This window comes from Trematomus bernacchii, unplaced genomic scaffold, assembly GCF_902827165.1.
Source record: "Trematomus bernacchii unplaced genomic scaffold, fTreBer1.1, whole genome shotgun sequence".
NCBI lineage: Eukaryota > Metazoa > Chordata > Actinopteri > Perciformes > Nototheniidae > Trematomus > Trematomus bernacchii.
Genome location: NW_022987714.1, coordinates 18,063,826 through 18,090,395, shown reverse-complemented (window position 1 = coordinate 18,090,395; position 26,570 = coordinate 18,063,826). Strand labels below are relative to the sequence as shown.

Genomic DNA, 26,570 nt, shown 5'->3' with positions numbered 1-26,570 from the left:
AAATCTCTCCGGTCATAATGTCTGATGAAACATCATTTCCCCATATGTATTACAAATAGACTGAATAGACCTGCTAAGTCCTCATAAGTGATTTCACAGAAATGTATCCCAGGTGGGCCAAACTGGCCAAGGTGGCCTGCATGATCCCTGCCTTTAATGGGCCGGTAGAGAGGATTCTCTCTGGGACTGAAAAGGTCGGCAGTAGCACGTCTAATTAAAATGTTATGTATTAGACTGGCCTACATTTGTGTTGGTTAACAAATAGTTAAACATGTTTTATGACCATATGTAGGCCAGAGGTTGAGGGAACATCTTTGTGTTAAGAGTTTTGGTGTATAGGGTTGCAATATATATATATATATATATATATATGTATGTATGTATGTGTATATGTATATGTATATGTATATGTATATGTATATGTATATATATATATATATATATATATATATATATATATCTATATATATCTATAACAGTCTATATATATCTATATCATCCCATTATATATATTCATATATATCTCTACATCACCCAGTCCTTATCTCTATCTATATCTCTCTCTATATATACTCTATATCTCTCCTCTACCCCGTTATATCTCTCTTTCTCTCTCTCTCCTCTCTCTCTCTATCCCCCTTCTCTCTCTCTATGATACTAGTATATACACAGTATATGATATACGAGATATATATAGAGGATATCATATATTAATACACGTATATATATATTACTATTTAATATAATATATTACACAGTTATTATATCTATATATATATATATATATCTATCTACACAGTAATATTAATATTTATCTACACCAGTATATATACTATATATATTATATACACAGTATATATATATATATACTCGCATAGACTATATATATATTATATATATATATATATATATATTTTTGTTTGCGTTATGCACACCTCTATTGACATCTATCTACTTTTCAACAAAACAGAAATCATAAGCATTGATGATCTCATTCTTAAATGTAACCTTTCCCTCATTTTCAAACCAAATAATAAACTGATCATATTTGACCAACATTTCTCCTATTGGTCCTTGGCATTGAAATCCTTCGAGACCCATTGAGCAGCATCTTTGTTTTTCAGTAATTGGTGATGGAGACCGTTCATTATGCTCTTTTTTTGAACCAGAGGATTGAACAATGGCCCTGTCCTTACTGTCATTTTGAAAGCACTTGGAAGGATCTAGCAGGATTTGCTCTCATCTTCCAGGTCATATTGAATAGATGACCCATTGCTCTCAGATTGAGAGTTCAGGGTATTTAGTTTGCAGCTTTAATCATTAGGAGTGTGAGAATCCTCGTTGCAGACTCTGATTGAGCTACACAGTTCCTCGTTCATTCCTCAATCATCATCTGATACGATGCTATCCTCCCTCCTGCATAAAGCTGTGCACTCAACATTTGACTTTCAAATGTATTAACACTTCAATTGTTTTGTGCTCTTAGATGTATTGTAGTCATTAAACTTACAGTAAACACACGTGAAATCTCAGACATCCAAGCTCAGCGTTGTGTCGTCGGCCTTACACTGTGACATCTACTATGATGTGTGGTTGTGTTAACTGTATGTATGTGCTCCTCTTTGTTCATTGAACACAATGCAGCCACATAGAGCCTGCTGTCTAGCCTCTATTGTGATCTGTGGAACACCACTCACCTCATGACTGATCTATTGTGGCTCAGGTCGAAAACTGCATGTCAGCACATTTAGATGGATGCACTCACACACACACACAGCTGAGGCTGATGACAGCATTTCTTGTACTGTAGAGTGGTTTGTCGTTAGTCTACATGAATTCATCTGACAATAAATACAAATAACATCCTCGAGTTTATTTACCATTGATGTGAGGAGAAGCTTGTTGGCTTATATTTGTCTATTCGTCCCTTTTTTGTAAAATTAGATTTTCTAAATGGGAAACTTTATAATTGTTGAGAGAGAAACTCCCTCTGGAGGGAACACAGGGATGCTAGCCTTTGCAGACCATTTACATGCACACAAACCTATACCCCGAAGGCTTAAATCAGCACTACCCATTTTGGGTTATAATAAATAAATAAAAACCTGATTTAAATATTGGTATTAATTAGGGAAGCAGTGAAATGCACTGATATGTGACTTTGATTGTTTTTAAGGATATTTTGAATTGTATTTAGGTCTTTCACACTCACATGCTCATGTCAGTATACACTGACACTGACATGAATCCTCCTTTGTCTCCTTGGGCCAGCATGGATGAGAGGAAGAGTTATAGCCTCCAAAGCTCTTCCAATGTAAAAGTTTGCTGCCTAAAAATGCAATTAAATTACCGTTATATTGGGTTTGGAGACATTTGTTAAACAATTAACAATATTGCAGCAGATAACAGCGGAGGCGTAGCTTCAGACACCTCAGATCTTCTCATTAAAGACGGGTGGCTGTGCGCTCCCTGGCTCTCCTGGGGAAAGTAGATATACGAGTAAAATAACAATGGAATCTGAGATGAAAGGCAATTAGAAGATGTTACCCAGAAGACAAAATAAATAAAGATGAAAGGAAGGAAGAGATGAAGCAGAATGAACCAAAGTAACATGTGGTCTAAACGAGTAAGATGGGTTTAGATTTCAGGTTGTCTCTTACACAGGAGTAGCCTTTAGTCTCACAGCTAGGTCTCTTATTCTTGTCTCTTTTTGTTCCGTTATGTAATGGATGATGTGCAGCGAGCCGCTCCTTAATGAGAAAAGAACCCCGACAGGACGAGCAGGGTCCCCGATGCAATCAGTCTGTTTTCTTCTTCTTGTTCATTTTTTTTTACCGGGGACAGTTCAGCCATCATAATCAGAAGTGTCCTGCTCATCGCAAATATAAAACTTAAGTATTCCATGATGTTTCCTTATGGAGGAAAACTTTTTTTCTTTACCTACAATTAACTTCTTACTGCGGATTGATATGACTGCACATGTTCCCTTGATCAAAACATCCTTAGTTTCCTTAAAATGTCCAAATCGACCAATCGGAATTAAACTAAGCTGGGATAACGTCCTTCTCATTTCCAGGTTTAGTTATGCAAATGAATGTGCTTGCTGAGACTCAGAAGAAAATGCATGCATGGATACAGTTTATGTGCTGCTGAACTACAACTTGACTTATTTCCCCTTTTCTGTTCTTGCCATTGGACAGTAGGAGAGGTCGTGCCCAGTGACTCCCTGCAGGTGCCAAACGAGGCCACCATGTCGGTGACCGTTCATGAGAATCGCAAGTCCCGCACTAGCACAGGCTCCATGAACATCTCGCTGTTCCACAAGCCTTCCCATCCCGACAGTGTGCTGACCCACCTGAACACCTTGAGGAAACAGTGCCTGTTCACTGATGTCATTCTGTGGGCCGGGGACCGCTCTTTCCCATGCCACAGGTAAACACACGCCGAAAACATTTGTGAAATTCACTATATATATCATTTAGTTAGTAGACCCAGCCACCACAGCAGAGAGTAACATACACTACATACTTTTCCACATTCCTTTGTTCTTTTTTTGTTTTTTATATGACCTCCGGAGCAGGACCGTGCCATTTTTATTCACTGACTAAATTGTTTGTTTCCTGCAGAGCTGTCTTGGCAGCATGCAGTCGTTACTTTGAGGCCATGTTCAGCGGAGGACTACGAGAGAGTCTGGACAGTGACGTCAACTTCAGAGACAGCATACACCCTGAGGTACGACCGCTGTTACAGAGGATACATCGACACTATTTTTCCTTTAGAACTTTAAAGCTTCTTTCGAAAGCTCTTTAGATGAAAGCATTCATCAAATAATCCTCCATCCAACCACTACTTGTGAACAATCTGAACTCAATGTCCACTTTTCACAGTTTATAGATTTCTTAATGGATCGACAATCACTGTGCTGTTGAATTTGTTTGATGCCTTTTTTATTAGAGTGGTGCAGTGATGAAGTATTTGGAAGTTAGCATCACAACGGGCTCCTTCAATAAAAAGCAATGAGATTTTTCCATTGGATTTTAAAATATGAAATAAAAAATGTGACTAACACGTTTATGATACTCAAACCTTTTGTTCAGCAGGATAATCTCTACATATTAACAGTGCTTTTATGATTTTTGAAGCCTGAATGCAGAGGTAAAAAGCTAACGTTGCTATAAACAAACTACAACACGGTGGCATGACTTCAAAGCTTAGTTTAAGGCGGCTAATGTTTGCCGGGATGACGTTTAGTATACCCATTTAGTCACTTATTATTGACCGCTCACTTTATTACACATAGAAGCTACGGCATTTATCAGTAGGGAATTGGCTGCCAAAATGTACATCGTAGAATAAACCTTGAAAATCTCCCAGACCTTATTTCAGGCCTTTAACTAAAAACAAGTTTTAAAAAACCTTTGAAACGAGGGAACCAGAACTGGTACAATTCTGACACATTTTCGGGTTTTAGGACTCATTCCTATACCACTCTATAGACGGTTAACACTAGAACCGCCAACGGGTACATTTTACCCGCAGCTGTTTCCTAATTGTATGTAACTTTTTTTCAATAAAATATTCAAGTCTCCCAATCTGTGACTTTTCCTGGAAGTGTGTTATGTAGCACCCTCTGTTGTTAAAAATGGTCAATATGAAGTCAGATTGAAAAAATGGCCCAAAAAATGCCATTTATACCCAGCAGCGCCAGCGGGTAATATTTGCCTTATAGACGATGCAGTGATTTTTGCGCTATTGATATCGCGCAAAAACATAAACATGACGTGTTGCTATAGCAACGCCTGTTGTTTACTGCGGTTCCTTATAGATAGATAGATAGAGAGAGAGAGATAGATAGATAGATAGATAGATAGATATAGATAGATCGATAGATAGTTATAGAGAGAGAGAGAGATAGACACTTTGCACACAACTCACGGTAGCGATCTTTTATACTACTGCACAAACTTTTATACTACTGCACAAACTAGATATCATATGAAAGCTGAGAGTCCACAGATTCTATTGGTATAAGTTTCATCACTGTGCGATCAAAACTCACTGTTAACCCTGTGTTCTGGTATGTTAATTAAAAGAACATTGTACCTTGAAAATCAATGCATTCTAATAGCGGGTACATTTGACCCGTTGGCGGTTTTAGGTATACAGCGACCCCTGGCGGTTCTAGTGTTAAACAAGATGGGAGGAAAGAGGTTTTATGATCTGAAGAAAGGCACATAACAAATGACCTCAGCCTTACATAAAACAATTTTTTGAAGGAAGGTATTGACATTTGAAGGGTAAAAAAATCTGAACTTTTTAAATGTTTTTGTTTCGCACAGCACCTGTTCCTACAGTATTGATCTGCTGAGTCATTCACAGTTTCTTTTTTTGTCTCTCAGAACATAACAGCCAAGGAACTACAGAAGATACAGTTTTAGTTTTCTCTTCATCCCTCACAGCCCTATGTTTTTTTGTGTCTACATCTTATATGGTTTCTTGCTTGGAAAATATTTGAGTAACTTGGCTATGTAATGTGGTCAGAACATTCTTTGTACAAACTCTACAAAATGTCAGCGTTTAATTTTAATCCTCAACTTTTCCAGGTCTTGGAGCTCCTGCTGGACTTTGCTTATTCTTCTCGAGTCATCATAAACGAGGAGAACGCCGAGTCATTGTTAGAGGCGGGCGACATGTTGCAGTTTCATGACATTCGAGACGCTGCAGCAGAGTTTTTAGAAAAAAACCTTCATTCTTCAAACTGCCTGGGGATGATGCTGCTATCGGACGCTCATCAGTGTAAACGACTGTACGAGCTGTCGTGGAGGATGTGTCTATTACACTATGAGACCGTAAGGATGATGAGGATTTTTCTCGCACTAACCTGGTGTCAGTGTCAGCCATAAGATCTGAAAGCATTTATCAGCCCAATCACTGCTATCTGTGAAATGCTGACATATATACTCTGCCATATTTGATTTCTGAGCCTTATAATGCTCTTGATACCATACAGTTAACTAAAAGGAAATTGGCAGATGACTGTGCTTTTCCATTTAGTAAATTGACTAGGATTGGAATTGATTGGAACTGATACATCTGTGATCTCAAGCATGACCTCATCATCACAAGACAAATACGCTGAGTAAGAGTTGGCAACATCCTCAGCTCTTTAAATATTATCTGTAGTTCACTTGACTCTGATGTTATTCAGGTTCGGAAACTATTGTGAAACCGAGATGCATATAAATAACTTTGCAAACAAAATTGCCCATGAATCAACGGCCATTTATCAAATCATGTGACCTCAAATTTGGTAGATATTTTAATCAGTTTTCAGGGAATAGAACTTCAAAACTTGTCTTTTGAGCCCGATTCATACGTGGTGCCACAAATGGGTGCCCCAAAAAATGTTGAACTGCGTTTCACCAAATTCGATGCAGGGGAACTGGGGGCAGGAAGTGCAATAATAATTGGTGCATGTGGGTGTGGCCTATGAATTGTTTTTATTTTTGTATTCCTTCCCTGAATTTGCTGTGAGCTGGAACAAGCTAGAGAACTTGGTACCATAACGGCCCGTCCACACGGCGGCGTGCGTTGAAGCTTCAACGCTTCTGCCCATTCACTTTGAATGGGGTGACGTCACACTTTGCCAAACTGCATTCTGGGAGCGTCGCTTCGCTTTGCTCGCGTTGCTCGCTTCAAAAGTTGAGCAATGTTCAACTTTTGAAGCTTCAACGGAAGCGTCAGCCAATCAAATAATATGCCAGTACAAGCTCTAGCCAATCAAACCACGTGCTTGTGTGTCCGGGGCGGGAGATTCATGTGATTGGTTGTTGGTCGAGCTTCAGACACGCCCGCCGGCAAGCTTCAACGCACGCCGCCGTGTGGACGATGCGTAAGTGGAAACACTGACCTTTTATTCCAATCATGCAGGACTTAGATATAGACATATCTGTTACAAATTACCAAGATTGGTAAAAAAAATGGGCACAATCTGCTCAAAACTCTTCACATAGTGGGGTCTTAGCAGCAAGTAGGCGAAAGTTGCCTTGAGCAATCCTTTATTTAGCTTTAAATGCTCAATATTGGAAATGCTGCCTACATTGTAATGCTGAAACAAGTGCGGGATTGTTCTCACTCTTTCTTTAGACCGGATTAAACCCACTAAAGAGACTTGCTGGTGGCTTTGCTTTTGGTAATGGAGCTGCTTCGTTCTTCTCACAGAGGAAGGGTTTGAATCCGCAAATGCCACTTGCAGCTATATTTGTAGAACCAAGACGAAATGAAATCTGCTGAGTGGTCCTACCTTAAACTCCATTTCCCTTTCATCACTCGATTAGCAGCTGAAAATGAGTAACTGTAGATACTTCCGATATTATAATACATACAGTATATATATATATATTAACAAATTGAATGTAATCAGAGTATTTGTCTGTGCTTTAGGTAAGAGAATCAGAGGACTTCTACAGTCTGTCGAAAGATAAGCTGCTGGAGCTGATTCTGAGCGATGAGCTGGAAATAGAAGATGAACAGGTGAGTGATCCTCTCTTTTATTTCCTGTTGACTTCTTTCTTTCTTTCCCATCATTTGTCTTCTCTTTCTCAATTCTTGTGCTCTATTTTAGTCTGTAACAATCTTACAATTGTTGCCTAAGAGTGGTGCAGGAACCTGGAAATGGGTTAGTCTTTTTGAACGTCAATGGTTTTTTGAATGCGTTTTTGCTTAGATGCCTGAAATCTGTTCTGTGGTTAACACAAGTTTCATAGGTTTTCAAGTTTTGTTCTACAACATAAACAGGTCAGTAAATATTTGCTAACAAGTGAGTCAATGGGATTACTAAACGTCATTACACCGAACATTAGCCACCTTTAGCTTAGCCGTAATGTAGTCAGTTTATAATGGTAGCTATTGACTTCTGGCACTTGCAATTACTCTTCAAGAATTATAAAAGTGGTGTTCATATGTAGAGATTTTCCTGTAGAACATGTAAGTAACACATAGATGAAGCAACATTTAGCTATAATCCAAAATGCAATGAAAAATCCCATTTTGCTGAAGGAGCCTGTTATTGTGACCCTTTTTTGTGTTTCAAAGTCTTCTGATCGTTGTAGCAAAGGATGGTGCCACACCACCGCTTTTTTTTTTTTTTCAAGTATTGAATTGTTGTTTTGACTTGTGGCAGGTTGTGTTTAACTCTGTCCTGCGCTGGGTTCGATATGACTTGGAGGGTCGGCGTCACCATCTACCGGAGCTGCTGAGAGGCATCAGGCTGGCTCTGCTGCCGTCCGAGTGTCTGCTGGAGGCTGTGGCCTGTGAAGAGCTGGTGATGGCTGACAAGAGGAGCAGGTAAGAGCTGCCCGTCTTCTCTGTAGCTGTAGAAAGAGAATCAAGCCACGCTTTTGGTAAAGATATACTGTATGTGACAAGTGTGTTTTTCTGAGCTCTTGCTTTAACTCTCCTCTGCAGGTCAATAGTAGAAGAGGCGATGCAGTGCAAGAAAAAGATCCTTCAGAATGACGGGATAGTGACAAGTCCATGTGCTCGCCCACGCAAGGCAGGACACACACTGCTGATCCTGGGAGGCCAGACCTTCATGTGTGACAAGATCTACCAGGTGAAAGACACACACTGTCCTTATACAGTATGTGTTATATGAAGGATAGGGTTGTCCGATAACATACAGCAGCCTAACTCGGATCTCACAATGTACCATTATAGAAGATTATCAGAAACACATGCCACACTGCTTGTATAACATATAATGCCTTAATCCTATTAAAGACCCGTTCACTACCAGTGTAAACAGGATGTGTGGGGGGGGGGGGGGGGGTGGTGTAAGATGCATACCATGTAAACATAACTTCAGTTGGCCATTAATTGACAGGTTGCCAATTTGATTCCAGTGACTTCCTGTCCACCTGTTAGTGCTCTTTAGCAAGACACTGAATCCTACCTGAAAACCTGAAAAGGGAAGCTGGTGTGAAAGTGCCTTAAACCTGAATTAACTTTCACATCCAGCAGGGTCACCACAAGATGAAATCTGAAGTCTATGAATCAAATGAATGAATGCATTTTCATTTGATTTATAACCACTGTAAACATTTTCCTTATGATTCTATGGTCTCAATCTTTATTCTTAGGCTTCTTAAATGCAATATTATGTCAATTTAGGTAAGGCAAGTTTATTTATATAGCACCTTTCAACTCAAGGCAATTCAAAGTGCTTTACAAAAATGAAAGACATTATGAAAGACATTATTATACAATGGCATTTTAAAACACTTATTTAAAAGCAAAGATAAAAAACATGAATAACACAGGTACATGAATACAAGTTACTGTGTATGAGATATGAGTATATCTATTAAAAGCAGCGGCAAAAAATGAAGTAAATTCTATTCCCATTTAGAGGAAAATAGACGATAAGCATAACAAATGTTCTAAATGGAGATTATCAAAATCTCATCCAGTCAAAATGATATACATCTCTTTTTCTTTGTCCGTTTTATTCCCATTTTTTTGTTTTTTAAGTAATATTCCATTAACACATTTAAAGGTCCCATGTCATGGCCATTTCTACTGATCATATTTCCATTGTTGAGGTCTACTAGAATTTAAATTGTGCAATTTTCCAAACTCACGTTGGTTTCTCATACAGCATCTCTGTATTCACTCTGTCCTAAACGGCTTGTTGGAGCTCCTGCCCCCCCCCTCCCTGTGAGCCCAGTGTGCTCTGATTGGTCAGGACGTTGCGAGGAGCGGACAGGTTTCCGGGTCGGCGATACAGAGAGACACAGCGAAACTCACCCTGAGCACACACAAACACTCACAGCCGAAGTAAAAACAATAAGTGTGGCTTGATATTGAGTAAGAAAAAGGTTTATAACGCTGTGAGAATGGGTCTGCGGAGAGCATTTCTCCCAACTCGTCTATTACCAGCGTTCAGGGAGCTCCATGCAAGTCAATGGGGACTCCCTGTTAGTTAGCCAAGGGATCCTGGTGTGTGAGGTGCTCCGCGGATTGGTCCATTTGGGCCAATCCAGTCATTTGTTGTTGATTTGGGTGTTCACACGTCACAGAACCCAGGAAGCAAACAATGGAAAATGAGAAATGACCAACGAGGCGTTCTGGGGCAGCATAGACAGGTCTTTTCTGTGTTAGAGTTTTACTCACTACAGGGTGTACTTTGAGGGTTTGTGACTCTGTAGACCGTTTACATGCATAAAAAGCTACATAACACACAAGGGGATGGGTAATAACCGGAAAAGCATGACATGGGACCTTTAATATCTACTACTGTGGACCATTTTTAGGTTGACCATAAAGCCAAGGAGATCATACCCAAAGCAGACCTCCCCAGCCCCAGGAAGGAGTTCAGTGCGTGTGCTATCGGCTGTAAGGTCTACGTCACAGGAGGCCGAGGCTCAGAGAACGGAGTCTCTAAAGACGTATGGATCTACGACACTGTCCATGAGGAGTGGTCCAAAGGAGCTCCCATGCTAATAGCCAGGTGAGTCACTTATGGTACAATATAGTCAGAAATGATACTGCCTATTCATGTAGTCAAATCGAATTGTATAGAAGTCTACTAGAAAAGTCTTAAGAGTGTCGTCTCACTTGATTTATCAACTGAGTATACATTTTCCTTATAAACCATTTGATATCATTTTGCTTTAGGGGCCTCAATCTGGAAATATGTTTTGGGTTTTTGATGATAAAGACCAAGTTCTATAGTTGTAACAGCAGTTGAGCAGATAGCTGGGAAGAGAGTGAGACATACGATCCGAATATTCACTCATACTCGCATTAGGTCCCGATTCTATAGTTAATGAGAAGTAAAAAGAAACCCGTCTTCTGGAGGCCCCCTTGGGACCAGTATCCATTGAGATGCTCAGAGCCTTGGTTGAGAACCACTGCTCTAAAATATACATGCAAATAATGTGGGACTTCTGTTGTCCAGGTTTGGCCATGGCTCAGCTGAGCTGGAGAATAGTCTCTACGTTGTTGGAGGTCACACAGCCATAGCAGGAGTTTTCCCTGCCTCACCATCTGTCTCCCTAAAACAGGTATCAGAATTTTCAATTTCTACTATGCATATTCATGAATAGAAACACTTAATTATGTATACATGTGCAAAAGAACAGCCTGTTTTCTGGTTGTTATGAAGTTTGACTTTGACTCCACTTGGACTCATTCACCTTTAAGCTGTTTGTGTGTTTGAAATCAAACACAATCTAACTAACTTTTTCCTAGGTGGAGAGGTATGAACCTCTTACTAATAAATGGACTATGATGGCTCCTCTCAGAGATGGAGTCAGTAACGCAGCTGTGGTCAGTGCCAAACTCAAACTCTTTGTTTTTGGGGGGACCACCATTCATAGAGACAAGGCCTCCAAGGTGGGTGGATTGTATTTGTATCTTCCCTAAACTTCCTTACAAGGCAGCCCCTAACATCCCATAATTCAGTTTCAAAATAACTAATAAACTCCTATCCACTTTCACTTTGTAATCTTATAGCCTCAATAGAGTGGTGCAGAAACAAGTCCTAAAACCTGGAAATGACTTTTACAACTTCTGATTCCCTCGTCTCAAAGTGGTTTTCTGAGCGTGTGTTTGGTTAAACTACTGAAATATGGTCTTTTGTTATGGTTAACAAAAGCTTAAACTTCTATGTGTCCTAAAAATCGTGGTTTTTAACAGAAATGAAATGAGACTACTTAACGTTATCACGACAAACCCGCTGTTAGGTTAGCGTAGGTGACGCAATTCTAAGCGATCGTGATGTTGTTCTTAGCCTAACTTTAGCTTTTCACTTCTGATGATTGCGTTTACCCTTCAAAATCATAAAAGTGCTATAAATATGTGGAGATTATCCTTCTGAACAAAACGTGTAAGTATCATAAATGTGTGCTTGTCACAGATCTTATTTTCAGAACATTCCAAAAAGAAAATTCCAATAGTTTTTCTTCGAGGGATCCCTTGCTAGCTAACTTCTGGGTCAGCCTACAATAATACATGTTCACCACACCACTCTATATGAAAGAGTGTTTTACTTTCATTTACTTGTTTATATGTTTCCATCGTAAAATGTGGTAAAATAATTGTTGCACCTGAAAACTTTGAAACTCTACGTCTTCCATATCTAGGTCCAATGCTATGACCCCGTGGGTAACCGCTGGAACATAGCGGCTGAATGCCCCCAGCCCTGGCGCTACACGGCGGCTGCTGTCTTGGGGAGCCAGATCTTCATCATGGGGGGGGACACTGAGTTCACCGCCGCCTCCGCCTATCGCTTTGACTGTGAAACCAATCAGTGGACTCGAGTGGGCGACATGACGTCCAAACGGATGAGCTGCCACGCCGTGGCCTCAGGGAATAAGCTCTATGTGGTCGGAGGTTATTTTGGGACGCAGCGGTGTAAAACCCTGGACTGTTACGACCCCACGTCAGATAACTGGAACTCCATCACCACTGTGCCTTATTCACTCATCCCCACCGCCTTCGTCAGCACATGGAAACACCTGCCTGCCTGACCAGGAGACACCGACGACAGTTATTACAGGTACATGCTCACCACTGACACCCACTCATCACATCTCAGCTCATCTCTAAAGCCTGTTCTGACATAACGCAATGCAATTTTCTGCCTTGCTTTATTTGTGCATTTTTTCAGGATTGTGTTGATCCACCTCAAAGAGTACATACATTAGCTGTAGCTGTTAACAATGCACCATTTGTGTGTGTGTGCTTTTTCTAACTGAACGGACACAAGTTTTACTTGTGACATGTGCAATGCGCATTCAAATGTTGGTAATAATTAATTGAACTACCTAACTGCTTAGCTACAACGATTACGCAGCGTTTCCGTTGGAAACATGGGTGCAGGTCAAAGTGTCCAGGAACATTCCAATGTCCCAGACTGACGGGAGAAATTCAGGTAAAATATTACCTGTGCTTATTATAGAGCTTTATACATTAATAGGAAGTCTATGTAAAGAATGACAACATCAAAGCATGTAGATATGTTTTATTGAAAAGTAACAACAATAAACAATACATCCTGTCATTAGACTTGAGCATATTGCAAACAAAATTAAATTCCCTCAGCTTTAGGCCTACAAATTATCATATAGAATAAAACCGATTAAAAACAATATGTAAACAAACCAATATATGTGTAGGCCGCTCTGGCTCATAACATATTAATTAAGGCGTGCTGCTGCCAAATTGAAATAAAGCGCCGTTTTCTTTCTGTTCCACTCAGAATATATTTCTGCTGAAATCACTTACGAGGACTTTGCAGGCTACTGAGAAATTCAAACCTTCATGAGGACTTTACACAAGGATGACGTCTTGTTGCACGCTTGTGCTATTAATGAGAGCAGCTGGTGCTTCAAATTGTGCTTGGGGGGATTATTTTACTGAGAAAGATTTTAATTTGTCAGACTTGAACAGAATTTCCTAATCAAAGTCAATTAAATACCGGCTAAAGGAGACACTGAAAACATGTGTTGGCCTTTGAGGGCTACCAAAACCAGTGTGTCCTACACTCAGTACTGTTCTACACTCAGTACTGTTCCTGAATACATCCTGTGTACTCACACAGAGCACTGATGCTGCTGCCCCTGTGGAGACATTTTGATTTGCCTCAATTCCTACCTCCCACAGCACATGTGCACCTGCTTCTTTACACTGATTTGATATAATTATGCTGTCACTAAATGTAGCTTGTGTTCTGTCTGTGACTGTGTACACCTTCAGTTTACACCCATCTTATGGAAACATTGAAATAAAGCCCATCTGGGAGCAGTCATTCTTCTTTATGCAGAAATATGCAGCCACTTTCAGGCTATTCACATGGTCCTTTTCACAAAGAAAAAGTATGATTTAAAAAAAAAAAAAAAAAAAAAAAACTGGTTGGATGATTCATTTTCTCCTGGATTTTGGCCCACCATTCAACTGAACATTGTTGGTCTCTATTTTGATGATGGTAAACTGGCAAACACACATTCTCTAGGTGAAACTGCTGTAGGGTGTAAAACTAAATGTTTACTTTTTGGGTTTTAAACTTAGTTCTGAAGTTAAACCACAGACTCTTCAAATCATCTGTTTTTTTAATAACCAAGAATAAGCCAATCTTGCCAATACTTTAAATTGAAAGTAATTTAGCTGATGCTATTTTCCACAGCGACTTACATACACCCCGTTACTTTAGACATGCCTACGGGAGCCATTTGGGGTTCAGAACTTGCCAAAGGACACTTCAACACGTTGACTGCAGGGTCTGGGGATCAAACCACGGACCCTACCATTGGTGGTCACCCTGTTCCACAGCCGGCCCACAGAGTTGAGGCTTTATATTCCAGTCTACAGATCTCATGCACCCCAGTCAGCACTTCCCAGAGATTAATGATCAATTATTCATGGAGTTTGAGCCTTCATCTCTTCTAAAAGATTCACTGGTGTTTTGTTTTCCCAGTAAACAGGACAGTGGTAAATTAAACTGCACTTTAACTGATGTATGTCATGTGGTGTAGCATAATCCACAGAACTCAAACACAGTCCAGATAAATAAAAGCTTTTAGGCTGACTCAGTGTTTGTCATTCAATTTAAAAATTAGTCTCTGACCTTCCTCTGACTCATACATACAGTCAGTGACAAGAACACTATGAAACTAACCTTTGGTCCTTTTTAGCGCTACCACACATTGTGGTAAGGATACTTCTTTCTTAACACACCTTACCACAAGCCACAGTGACATTGAATCACCTTTTGAATGTGAGCATGAATGGTGGTCTGGCACTATTTGGCAGCCTTTTGATTGACTGGCGACCACTGGCCTAATGGCAGCTGGGATCCACTCCAACCCAAGCCCCCAGGAAGTGTGCTGGACTGTGAGGCAACATGTATCAAAGGCCAAACCGTGGTACTTCAACTTCCTTGTCAGTCCAGGACGACATTTGGCTCCAAACACTTTTTCCCATTGACTTGCATTGGGAAAGAGATATCTGTATATCAGCGGATACTTTTTTTTAGCTATATGATCTACCCAGTATGAACACCTGAATCTGCCTTATTTAAATCATTAGGTCCTAAAAGCTTCCAATGCACAAAAATCTGATACTAGTTATTTTTCCTCTCCATTCATTGGACTGAGCCGAGACAGTCGTGATGGAGCTGATAGGAGGCAGGGCTTAGCAAAAACGCAAGTGTGCTTGCTCTGGGGGCCCAAGACCCAGAGGATTCAGGTATTTGTATTCTCAAGGTCTAGGCCATTTTGCTTTCATGCACCACTGATTAACTTTCATACAAACATAAACGGGGCCCCGCCTCCAACACTTTATCTAGTTCTCTTTATACATCCATGCTCCAACCCCCCACGACCCTTGAGGATGGACTTTATGATGATAAATGATGGCTTACGATTATAACGGCTGCACAGTTTGAAAAAATATATATTTGACTGACACTGCAATTGCAATATTAGAGATATTGAACATTTTGCATAATCATTCTCATCATCAATATATTAGAATGATCCGTACCAAACAAATGTTTTGTAACGTCTGTAGATGGTATTTTAAACACATATTCGCCTTTAAAAAATATTGTGCGATCTGAAGTTTGCACTAGTCCACATTTTTATTTTGATAACATTTCTTTTAATTGTGCAGCCCTAATGATAATCATCAGTTTTGCCTTTACAAAATTATAAACAAAATCAATTCTATAAGCTAATACAACTATAACCCCATTAACACACATGAATAATTAGTGTGTTAAATACAGTTCAGGGTGTCCAAGAGTTAAATATATAAGGTCATTTAGGTTTATCTTTGGGAACTTTGCTCCAAGTAACTGCGTTTCACCTAAATAATGACGCAGTGTTTCCCCTACCATTGTCTTGGAGCCCCGCCAACGGAGCCCCGCGCCCCCCCTGAAATTCAAGGTGTTTTTTTGTTTTTTTTTATAATACATATTTATAGCACCAAATTGCAACTAATCTATCTACTGTCACTTTTCACATTGAACATGTGCTCTTTTATTAAATAAACTAAACACTGTCATTTTAAGTTATGAGTTCAGTGTTTTTGACCCTAAGAAACACCGATGCATTAATCAATAACTATAATCCACAGCTGCTCTCTCTGCTCCAGAGGATTTAAAAAATTGCACATGCCTTGTAAGATAAAATCAATAAATGCATGGCGTTATAGAATGAGGGGAAGACATGTTGAGTATACCATGACCAGTCTGTGCTGAGGTCACACAAGGAAGTAGCTTCCTTCCTGAGGTTATGTTCCCCGGTGGGACTGCAGCATAAAAATGCACCCAGTGATGCAGTCTCTTCTACAGCATCAGCCCCCCTTTCCCTTTCACCCGCTCCTCCCTTTCAAATATTCATGTTATGAGACTGGAGTCCCAGAGCAGCCTGCTCCACTCAGATCCATCTTGTTCTTCAGTCCTATATTTCTGTCTTTTTCATTTATTGTATGTACACTACTTATTAAGTATGTAAGTATGTAATGTCTTATTCTATCTTTACCCTTCTGTTGCTTTAGCTGTGATGTAATGCTAGGGGGTGGATCATACTGGAATATGTTGCCTCTTCCTCTGCTCTCAGAGCAGCAGTAACAGCAACCTCTCCCCTGGGTCTGCACTGAGCCTGGCTGATTGAGAATTGACTGCTCAGTATACTCTGTGTTTGCCTCACTTTGTTTTTAGGCTTATCATTTATTCATCATCAAAACAGGACACGAGGCAAAGACTTAACATCACCACTAAAGAACATTTTGCTTGCATTATTATTATGATTAATTTATCTTAACACCAAGAATGACAGCGATCCACACATCTTCACACCATCTAAGGCGTTGTTCTTATATAAATGATTGTCGTAGTTGAATCTTACGTTGGCTCAGAGTCCAGCAGTAGTCTGGTGGACTGCGTGGGGCCTCATCTTGCGGAGGGGGCCTCATCTTATCCGCAAATGCGGCGCAATTCATTCATCTTATGCGTAAGTTCACGAGCATGCTCCTCTTGCTGCCCCCCGTCAACGCTCGCAACACATGTGTGACGACTTGTGTACAGACCCGGTGGGCCTTGTGCCACAACTTGGCGTAGGGCCACAAATTGGCCAGGGCAGCCCTGCTCCTTCTCCAGCAGTAATACCCTCGTAGTCCAGCACTAGCCTTGTGAACTCGGTACTTCAGCTGCAACCCTCTCTTTTGGACTTGTCCTCCATCTGCAACCCTCTCTTGTAGACCTGTCCTCCTGCAGTAACGCTCTTTTGTGGACTCTTAGTCAAGCAGTAGTCCTGTCGACTTGTCCTTCAGCTGCAACCGTCTCTCGTGGACCTATTATTCAGCAGTTCCCTTGTGGACTTGACCTCCAACAGTAGTCTTGTTGACTTGACCTCCAACATTAGTCTTGTTGACTCGTCCTCCAACTGTAGTCTTGTGGACTCGTCCTCCAACAGTAGTCTTGTGGACTCGTCCTCCAGCTGTAGTCTTGTGGACTCGTCCTCCAACAGTAGTCTTGTGGACTCGTCCTCCAGCTGTAGTCTTGTTGACTCGTCCTCCAGCTGTAGTCTTGTGGACTCGTCCCCCAGCTGTAGTCTTGTTGACTCGTCCTCCAGCTGTAGTCTTGTTGACTCGTCCTCCAACAGTAGTCTTGTGGACTCGTCCTGCAGCTGTAGTCTTGTGGACTCGTCCTCCAGCTGTAGTCTTGTGGACTCGTCCTCCAACAGTAGTCTTGTTGACTCGTCCTCCAGCTGTAGTCTTGTGGACTCGTCCTCCAGCTGTAGTCTTGTGGACTCGTCCTCCAGCTGTAGTCTTGTGGACTCGTCCTCCAACAGTAGTCTTGTTGACTCGTCCTCCAGCTGTAGTCTTGTGGACTCGTCCTCCAGCTGTAGTCTTGTGGACTCGTCCTCCAGCTGTAGTCTTGTGGACTCGTCCTCCAGCTGTAGTCTTGTGGACTCGTCCTCCAACAGTAGTCTTGTGGACTCGTCCCCCAGCTGTAGTCTTGTGGACTCGTCCTGCAGCTGTAGTCTTGTTGACTCGTCCTCCAGCTGTAGTCTTGTGGACTCGTCCTCCAGCTGTAGTCTTGTTGACTCGTCCCCCAGCTGTAGTCTTGTTGACTCGTCCTCCAGCTGTAGTCTTGTTGACTCGTCCTCCAGCTGTAGTCTTGTGGACTCGTCCTCCAGCTGTAGTCTTGTGGACTCGTCCTCCAGCTGTAGTCTTGTGGACTCGTCCTCCAACAGTAGTCTTGTGGACTCGTCCTCCAGCTGTAGTCTTGTGGACTCGTCCTCCAACAGTAGTCTTGTGGACTCGTCCTCCAACAGTAGTCTTGTGGACTCGTCCTCCAGCTGTAGTCTTGTGGACTCGTCCTCCAACAGTAGTCTTGTGGACTCGTCCTCCAGCAGTAGTCTTGTGGACTCGTCCTCCAATCAGTAGTCTTGTGGACTCGTCCTCCAACAGTAGTCTTGTGGACTCGTCCTCCAACAGTAGTCTTGTTGACTCGTCCTCCAGCTGTAGTCTTGTGGACTCGTCCTCCAGCTGTAGTCTTGTGGACTCGTCCTCCAACAGTAGTCTTGTGGACTCGTCCCCCAGCTGTAGTCTTGTGGACTCGTCCTCCAGCTGTAGTCTTGTGGACTCGTCCCCAGCTGTAGTCTTGTTGACTCGTCCTCCAGCTGTAGTCTTGTTGACTCGTCCCCCAGCTGTAGTCTTGTGGACTCATCCCGCAGCTGTAGTCTTGTTGACTCGTCCTCCAACAGTAGTCTTGTGGACTCGTCCTCCAGCTGTAGTCTTGTGGACTCGTCCTCCAACAGTAGTCTTGTGGACTCGTCCTCCAACAGTAGTCTTGTTGACTCGTCCTCCAGCTGTAGTCTTGTGGACTCGTCCTCCAGCTGTAGTCTTGTTGACTCGTCCCCCAGCTGTAGTCTTGTTGACTCGTCCTCCAGCTGTAGTCTTGTTGACTCGTCCCCCAGCTGTAGTCTTGTTGACTCGTCCTCCAGCTGTAGTCTTGTTGACTCGTCCCCCAGCTGTAGTCTTGTGGACTCATCCCGCAGCTGTAGTCTTGTTGACTCGTCCTCCAGCTGTAGTCTTGTTGACTCGTCCTCCAGCTGTAGTCTTGTGGACTCGTCCTCCAGCTGTAGTCTTGTGGACTCGTCCTCCAGCTGTAGTCTTGTGGGCTCGTCCTCCAGCTGTAGTCTTGTGGGCTCGTCCTCCAGCTGTAGTCTTGTGGACTCGTCCTCCAGCTGTAGTCTTGTGGACTCGTCCTCCAGCTGTAGTCTTGTGGGCTCGTCCTCCAGCTGTAGTCTTGTGGGCTCGTCCTCCAGCTGTAGTCTTGTGGACTCGTCCTCCAGCTGTAGTCTTGTGGACTCGTCCTCCAGCTGTAGTCTTGTGGACTCGTCCTCCAGCTGTAGTCTTGTGGACTCGTCCTCCAGCTGTAGTCTTGTGGACTCGTCCTTCAGCAGTTGTCTTCTCGACTCATCCTCCAGGACTGATGCTATCTTACAAACTCGTCCTCAAGCAGACATGCTATCTTGTTGACTCATTCTCCTGCAGTAAACTTGTGGTCTCGTCTGTCCAGTCATATTCTTGTGTTCTCGATCTCCAACAGTACATTTATTTTGTGGACTAGTTCTAAAGCAGAACCACTATCTTGTGGACTTGTCCTCCAGCAGTAAAGCTCTCTAGTGGAGCCATTCTCCAGCATGCTCTTTAGTGGACACATCCTCCTCCTGGAAACATCAAATACACTACTTTAAAGGTTTAATGTGCTCTATAAATAAAGCTGTATTGTACTTGTCCCATATCAGTACCCAATATTTTTGTAATGTTCTATGGTGTGTATTATATTATACTATTTATATTATATATATATATATATATATATATATATATATATATATATATAAAAACTCCTTTGAGGCTAATTTGCACAATATTTTGGTGTGACTGCAACTGCTTTAGGATTAAGAAGCTCTTCTTCAGGCAGGAGCTGTCAGTGTTAACCCAGGTTTAGGATCACTCGTGAATATGATCACTTTAAAATGTCCCTGCTGCTATCGTCCCCACTGCACACACACATCCACACACACTCATACATAGTCCTACTTCTCAGTTTCTAGCGCCACAGCTAATATTTTCACTGCTCCTGCTCTAAAAGCTGCTTATTGAGTCAGGCGTCATAATATTTAGCAGATCAGAAGCAGTTTTAATGCAGAGCTTTTTCTTATGTTAATGGCTGACAGCAGATTAGTCAACGAGACTCCGCTGTATCTAAGCCATGTGAGATGCACTGAGGCAGGGGCTTTAAATATTCTTCTTCTGGTTTCACACACACAAAGTATAATCTATGTGAAACTAGATTGACCACTTGAGATCGCAGCTTTAGCAAAATACAATGCTACTCTATCAAACCTCTGTAACATGTGAGGGATAACGGCAGGGAAATTACCATGTCAGGTTTAAGTACTTTGCTGATTACTAAATCAATCAATAAATAACACAACATATTGATTTAAACATGATTTGATTGAGAAAAAAAACAGTTTGTTCTAGTAGCAAGTTCAGGAACTGTGATGATAGCGCCATGAAATGTAACTTAAAATGACGGCAGTACCAATCAAGGTTTTTGCGCTTGAAGTTCTAATTATTTCAACTTTCACTTAATTACCTCTGACTTTTCAACACGCAACCAATCAGATGACAGTTGTATGTAGCGGTGCAAACTAACAATAGAAACAAAACTTAACCGGCTTCTTTCAGCAAGGTTGGGCACCGAGCCTTGCAGTGGCTAAAGAAAGAGAGAATTGCCTATCATGAGAATGCAGCTTAACTGTCCAAGTCTGTTAGCAATTTCAATGTTTTTTGGACACAGCTGAAGTCATGAAATGTACCGCACTTTTTTCTGCGGATTGATATGACTGATATTGAAGCGTCTTTAGCAACGCTCTGCTATACAGAAATAACAGACGGACCAATGTCCAAAACTGACCAATGAAAATGTAGTATTCAACTAAGCCATGTAATAATAGCTGTTAACTCAAGCAGCACTGTGTTGTTCACCGTGTGCTAATAGCTAACAATAACTAGCTGTCATCCTGCTGATTACAACACAGATTTGATCATTACAGTGTAGCATCACACTGTAACAAAATGGAACACTACGAGTGGTGCGTTTCCTGCAACCTGTAGTACTGTAGGAAAGTGAATGTTGGCATTGCCTTGTTACAGAAGAAAACCGTCTTTAAGGTGTTTAGTGAGTGAAGTTGCTGCTTGTTTACATTTATATACAGTATGTTTGTTTTTGTGCTCTTGTTTATCCCAGTCTGCACACTCAAAATGTGTCCATGATGTGTGTTGGTGTGTGCACTCATGCATGTGTTAGCCTTAGTAGGCATTAAGCACTGTATGGGAGAGCTCGCTAAGAACATGTCAAGATGATATACTGAGAGATAATCCCTTAAATACTGAAGTGTCTGCCTTTGTGGAGGAAGAGGGAGACATCTTAGGGGAAAGGGTTCAGAGTTAGCTGAGGAAGTTAGAAGTCAAAATGAAATAATATGCCACATCTTATATGGTGTATCTACTATATATAGATAACATGACTTGGAGCATAATGTTGTTTTGTATTTTTAAGAAAGCCAAGCATATTTCAATCCTCGCTCCTCTCTTAACCACCACCTTTATCTCTACATTTCAAACTACTTGATTCAAAAATGATGATGAATCATCTCTGAACAAACTTGAACTTTAAGCAGTTCTCTTTGAACCGTAACATGGGGCATCATGGGTAACTCTGACTCATACAGAGAGCATTTAGGCAGTACACCTGGAAGGTTTCTAATTTCCCCTCCTCGAATCCTCGGTCCTCCGGTAGTGACCCGGAAATGGATTTCAGCGCGCCATGTTGAAGGACATCTCATTTCTCTAAATGCACTTCGAGGACCGAGCATCGAGGAGGCTCTCTGGAGGAGCTATAACCGAGGATACACTGATGGGTCCTCCACGGCTCCTCCGCGGATGCATTTCCGGCAACAGTGATGTTTAAAAGAGTCGTGACGCACGGCCGGACTTATCTCAGCCAATCACAGCTCTGCATGCATCCCCTGGATATTATTTAGTAACTGCTTGAACGGCGACGCGATGTTTACAGTGAGAACAGCTGTGAGGTCCGTGCAGAAAGCAGAGCAGTGTGTCAAATATATCAAATCAAATCAAGTTTTATTTATATAGCACATTTTTAAAACGATTTTTGGTCGAGCCAAAGTGCTGAACATGCAACACTTTACAACAAATACAACAGCACAAAAATAAAAATCACACACAGGGAAATGTCAGGAGTCGTGCTCCGCTCAGACTAGAAGGCCAGAGAGAAGAAGTGAGTCTTAAGTGTAGATTTAAAAACCCCTAGGGTCTGGGCCGACCTCACATGGAGGGGCAGAGTGTTCCAGAGCCTAGGCCAGCTGCTGCGAAGGCTCGGTGCCCTCGGGTTTTGAGCCTGGTCTTGGGCACTATCAGCAGCAGCTGGTCAGCAGACCTTAAGGCTCTGGCTGGGGTGTAGCGCTGGAGGAGTTCAGCTATATAGGCCGGAGCCAGCCCATTTAGGGCTTTGAAAACAAATAAAAGGAGTTTAAAATCAATTCTGAACCGAACTGGAAGCCAGTGTAGTGAGGCCAGAATTGGGGTGATGTGGTCACGCTTTTTATGGCCAGTCAGAAGACGTGCAGCTGCGTTCTGCACTAGCTGCAGGCGTCTAATTGACGCCTGGTCCATACCCACGTACAGAGCGTTGCAGTAATCCAATATATCCAATATATATCACTCGGTATAACAGGCCTACATTACTCTCTTTATTTGTTTGCTTTAGTTTAGTAGATATCTACAAACAAAGAGTCAATAAGACCATTTAGTGCTTCACATAATAAAATACACAACGGCTGTATCCTGATATTATAGGCTTTGGGAGCTGTAGGTGCGTGTTGTACAGTGTGTAGGTGCGTGTTGTACAGTGTGTAGGTGCGTGTGGTACAGTGTGTAGGTGCGTGTTGTACAGTGTGTTGTACAGTGTGTAGGTGCGTGTTGTACAGTGTGTAGGTGCGTGTTGTACAGTGTGTAGGTGCGTGTGGTACAGTGTGTGTTGTACAGTGTGTAGGTGCGTGTGGTACAGTGTGTAGGTGCGTGTTGTACAGTGTGTAGGTGCGTGTGGTACAGTGTGTGTTGTACAGTGTGTAGGTGCGTGTGGTACAGTGTGTAGGTGCGTGTTGTACAGTGTGTTGTACAGTGTGTAGGTGCGTGTGGTACAGTGTGTAGGTGCGTGTTGTACAGTGTGTTGTACATGTGTAGGTGCGCTGTTGTACAGTGTGTAGGTGCGTGTTGTTACAGTGTGTAGGTTGCGTGTTGTACAGTGTGTAGGTGCGTGTGGTACAGTGTGTGTTGTACAGTGTGTATGGTGCGTGTGGTACAGTGTGTAGGTGCGTGTTGTACAGTGTGTAGGTGCGTGTGGTACAGTGTGTGTTGTACAGTGTGTAGGTGCGTGTGGTACAGTGTGTAGGTGCGTGTTGTACAGTGTGTTGTACAGTGTGTAGGTGCGTGTTGTACAATGTGTAGGTGCGTGTTGTACAGTGTGTAGGTGCGTGTGGTACAGTGTGTTGTACAGTGTGTAGGTGCGTGTTGTACAGTGTGTAGGTGCGTGTGGTACAGTGTGTTGTACAGTGTGTAGGTGCGTGTTGTACAGTGTGTAGGTGCGTGTGGTACAGTGTGTAGGTGCGTGTGGTACAGTGTGTAGGTGCGTGTTGTACAGTGTGTAGGTGCGTGTTGTACAGTGTGTAGGTGCGTGTGGTACAGTGTGTAGGTGCGTGTTGTACAGTGTGTAGGTGCGTGTTGTACAGTGTGTAGGTGCAGGTGCGTGTGGTACAGTGTGTAGGTGCGTGTTGTACAGTGTGTAGGTGCGTGTGGTACAGTGTGTAGGTGCGTGTGGTACAGTGTGTAGGTGCGTGTGGTACAGTGTGTAGGTGCGTGTGGTACCAGTGTGTAGGGTGCGTGTGGTACCAGTTTGTGTAGGTGCGTGTGTGGTACAGTGTGTAGGTGCGTGGTTGTTACAGTGTAGTGCGTGTTGTACAGCTGTGTAGTTTCGTGTTGTACAGTGTGTAGGTTGCGTGTTGATTACAGTGTGTAGGTGCATGTGTGGTTTTGGTACAGGTGTGTAGGTGCGTGTGGTTACAGTGTTGTAGGTCGCGTGTTTGTTTACTAGTGTGTAGGTGCGTGTGGTAACAGTTGTGTAGGTGCGTGTTGTCACAGTGCTGTAGGTGCGGTTGTTGTCACCCAGTGTGTGTTGTACAGTGTGTAGGTTGCGTGTTTGTACAGTGTGTAGGTGCGTTTTTTGGTTACAGTGTGTAGGTGCGTGTGCTGGTGAACAGTGTGTAGGTGCGTGTGTTCCAGTGTGTGGTTTGTACAGTGTGTAGCGTGGCGTGTTGTACAGTGTGTAGGTTGCGTGATTTTCACAGTGTGGTGTTACAGTGTAGGTGCGTGTTGTACAGTGTGTGTTGTACAGTGTGTAGGTGCGTGTGGTACAGTGTGTAGGTGCGTGTGGTACAGTGTGTAGGTGTGTGTGGTACAGTGCGTAGATGCGGCGGACAGACAGGTCTCAGTTGGTTTTGTGTCCTATGCTTACTTTTAATACTTGTAAATAAAACTTTTGGCCCGTAATTTAAATTCCCCATTTCAGCGACCAAAGAGGGGGGGGGGGATATATCCAGTCTCTGATTGTGTTACGTTATTATGAGAGTGCTCTCAGCCTCTCATACTTGTTTGATTCTGAAATTGTATATATTTATATAAATATATGTGTGTGTGTATATGTCTGCATCTGTAGCCTGTTATTGTCTCATTATACCGCACTGTCAATGAATTCAAAGTAAATATATAAGTGGTCATGAACACATCTGTCCATCAGACAGAGGGCTGCTGTGCCTCCTGTCATCATTAATGGACGTCTCTTTAAAATGACCGCTCAGAGGAGAGGAGTTCTCATTTCTCTAAACGCCTGCTGCTTCCACTCCTCTCTCCTCGGTTCCCCTCCTCGACTCCTCCGCTCGCATCTCCTGTGGGCGGGACTAAGACACGAGGATAGGAGTCGAGGAGGGGAGTCGAGGAGGGGAGTTAGAGAAATGAGAAACATTCATGGGCTCACCAGCTGGAACAAGGAAGACAAAATGTGTCTTTTACTAATCAGAATACCTTTATTCGTCCCACAGAGGGGAAATGTACATAGTTACAGCAAAAGTGAAGATTGAGACAAAGTCAAACACTATTAGATAAAAGGGCATGCACAAAAATAAAAAATGAGAAAAATGTAATTATTTACATTCGAAGTAGATTTCTAATAATTTAAAGATTAAATTAAAAGGACGACTACCATACCTTATCACTTGTAAAAGATCAAAAGTAAAACGATTTTAGATCTTTTACAGATGGCAAGTTACCAATTGAATAGGTAACGTCTGGATCATGAGTCATTGCTGTCCTAATCCTTCTCTCCCGTCTCTTTCAGGCGTTGCTGTCCTCTGAGGAGGGGCTCAGACTGGAGGAGCATCTCAGAGACCCTGCAGTCACAGCCGGCTGAGGACCAACCCTTCAAAATTCAGGCTGCAGTTCATAGACTCTGGATCAGTCCTGAGCGAGAGTCCTGAGTACACAAGCCAATAGCACCAGGTCTTAACACACAGAGAGAGAATGACTCTGCTGACGCGCTTCCTAAATAATGTGATACTCCTCAAACCTGACTGATGGAGCACTCGTACGGATAAAAAAAGCTACGAGTGTTTCTTTGGTTGTGTGTGGGTTTTGTCTCGTGCCATGTTTTGTAATAGTCTTGAATGCATTACTAAACCATTCCAGTGTAAAGATGTAAACTGAGAACTTCTCCATACTGCAGCGGTGTCCCTTCAAAATACAACACAACAGGAAAGAAGCAGGTCAAAGTTTCCTGTGAACCTCAAGCCTTATTGGTTAGTTCTTATTTCAGGTGCCCCGCCAACGGAGCCCCGCGCCCCCCCTGAAATTCAAGGTGTTTTTTTTTATTATAATTTTTTTTTAATAATACATATTTATAGCACCAAATTGCAACTAATCTATCTACTGTCACTTTTCACATTGAACATGTGCTCTTTTCTTAAATAAACTAAACACTTTCATTTTAAGTTGTGAGTTTAGTGTTTATGACCCTAAGAAACACTGATGCATTAATCAATAACAATAATCCACAGCTCCTCTCTCTGCTCCAGAGGATTTAAAATATACCAACAACACCCCCCCCCCCTCCTGCTCAGACAGCACCCCCCCAAAGCAGTAAACCTAGGGGAAACACTGATCTGAGTTTACATTCACCAGTACATCAGTTACATAAGTGTATACCAGTATGTTTTAATCCACATACTTATTGTACTTACATTTGTGCATAAGCGCAATATGGCTAAAAGTACCTGGAATGGTGCACTCAAAACGGTCAAAAAGTTGAGTATGAAGCGCTGTACACTTCTCACACTCAACGTTAGCCATCT

General features: G+C 42.2%; 1 protein-coding gene across 1 annotated transcript in view; it reads left to right on the top strand.

Moving 5' to 3' along the window:
• LOC117491655 (kelch-like protein 25) overlaps positions 1 to 26,116 on the top strand; it is a 36,060-nt gene extending 9,944 nt beyond the window's left edge. The window contains exons 2-12 of the mRNA XM_034141734.1: positions 3,201 to 3,432; positions 3,627 to 3,732; positions 5,604 to 5,849; positions 7,444 to 7,533; positions 8,183 to 8,346; positions 8,467 to 8,614; positions 10,314 to 10,510; positions 10,961 to 11,066; positions 11,254 to 11,397; positions 12,147 to 12,562; positions 25,562 to 26,116. Coding sequence (XP_033997625.1) covers positions 3,251 to 3,432; positions 3,627 to 3,732; positions 5,604 to 5,849; positions 7,444 to 7,533; positions 8,183 to 8,346; positions 8,467 to 8,614; positions 10,314 to 10,510; positions 10,961 to 11,066; positions 11,254 to 11,397; positions 12,147 to 12,533 — 1,770 coding nt within the window. The 5' untranslated portion in view covers positions 3,201 to 3,250 and the 3' untranslated portion in view covers positions 12,534 to 12,562; positions 25,562 to 26,116. The remainder of the gene's footprint in view (positions 1 to 3,200; positions 3,433 to 3,626; positions 3,733 to 5,603; positions 5,850 to 7,443; positions 7,534 to 8,182; positions 8,347 to 8,466; positions 8,615 to 10,313; positions 10,511 to 10,960; positions 11,067 to 11,253; positions 11,398 to 12,146; positions 12,563 to 25,561) is intronic.
• Positions 26,117 to 26,570: the final 454 nt, after the last annotated feature.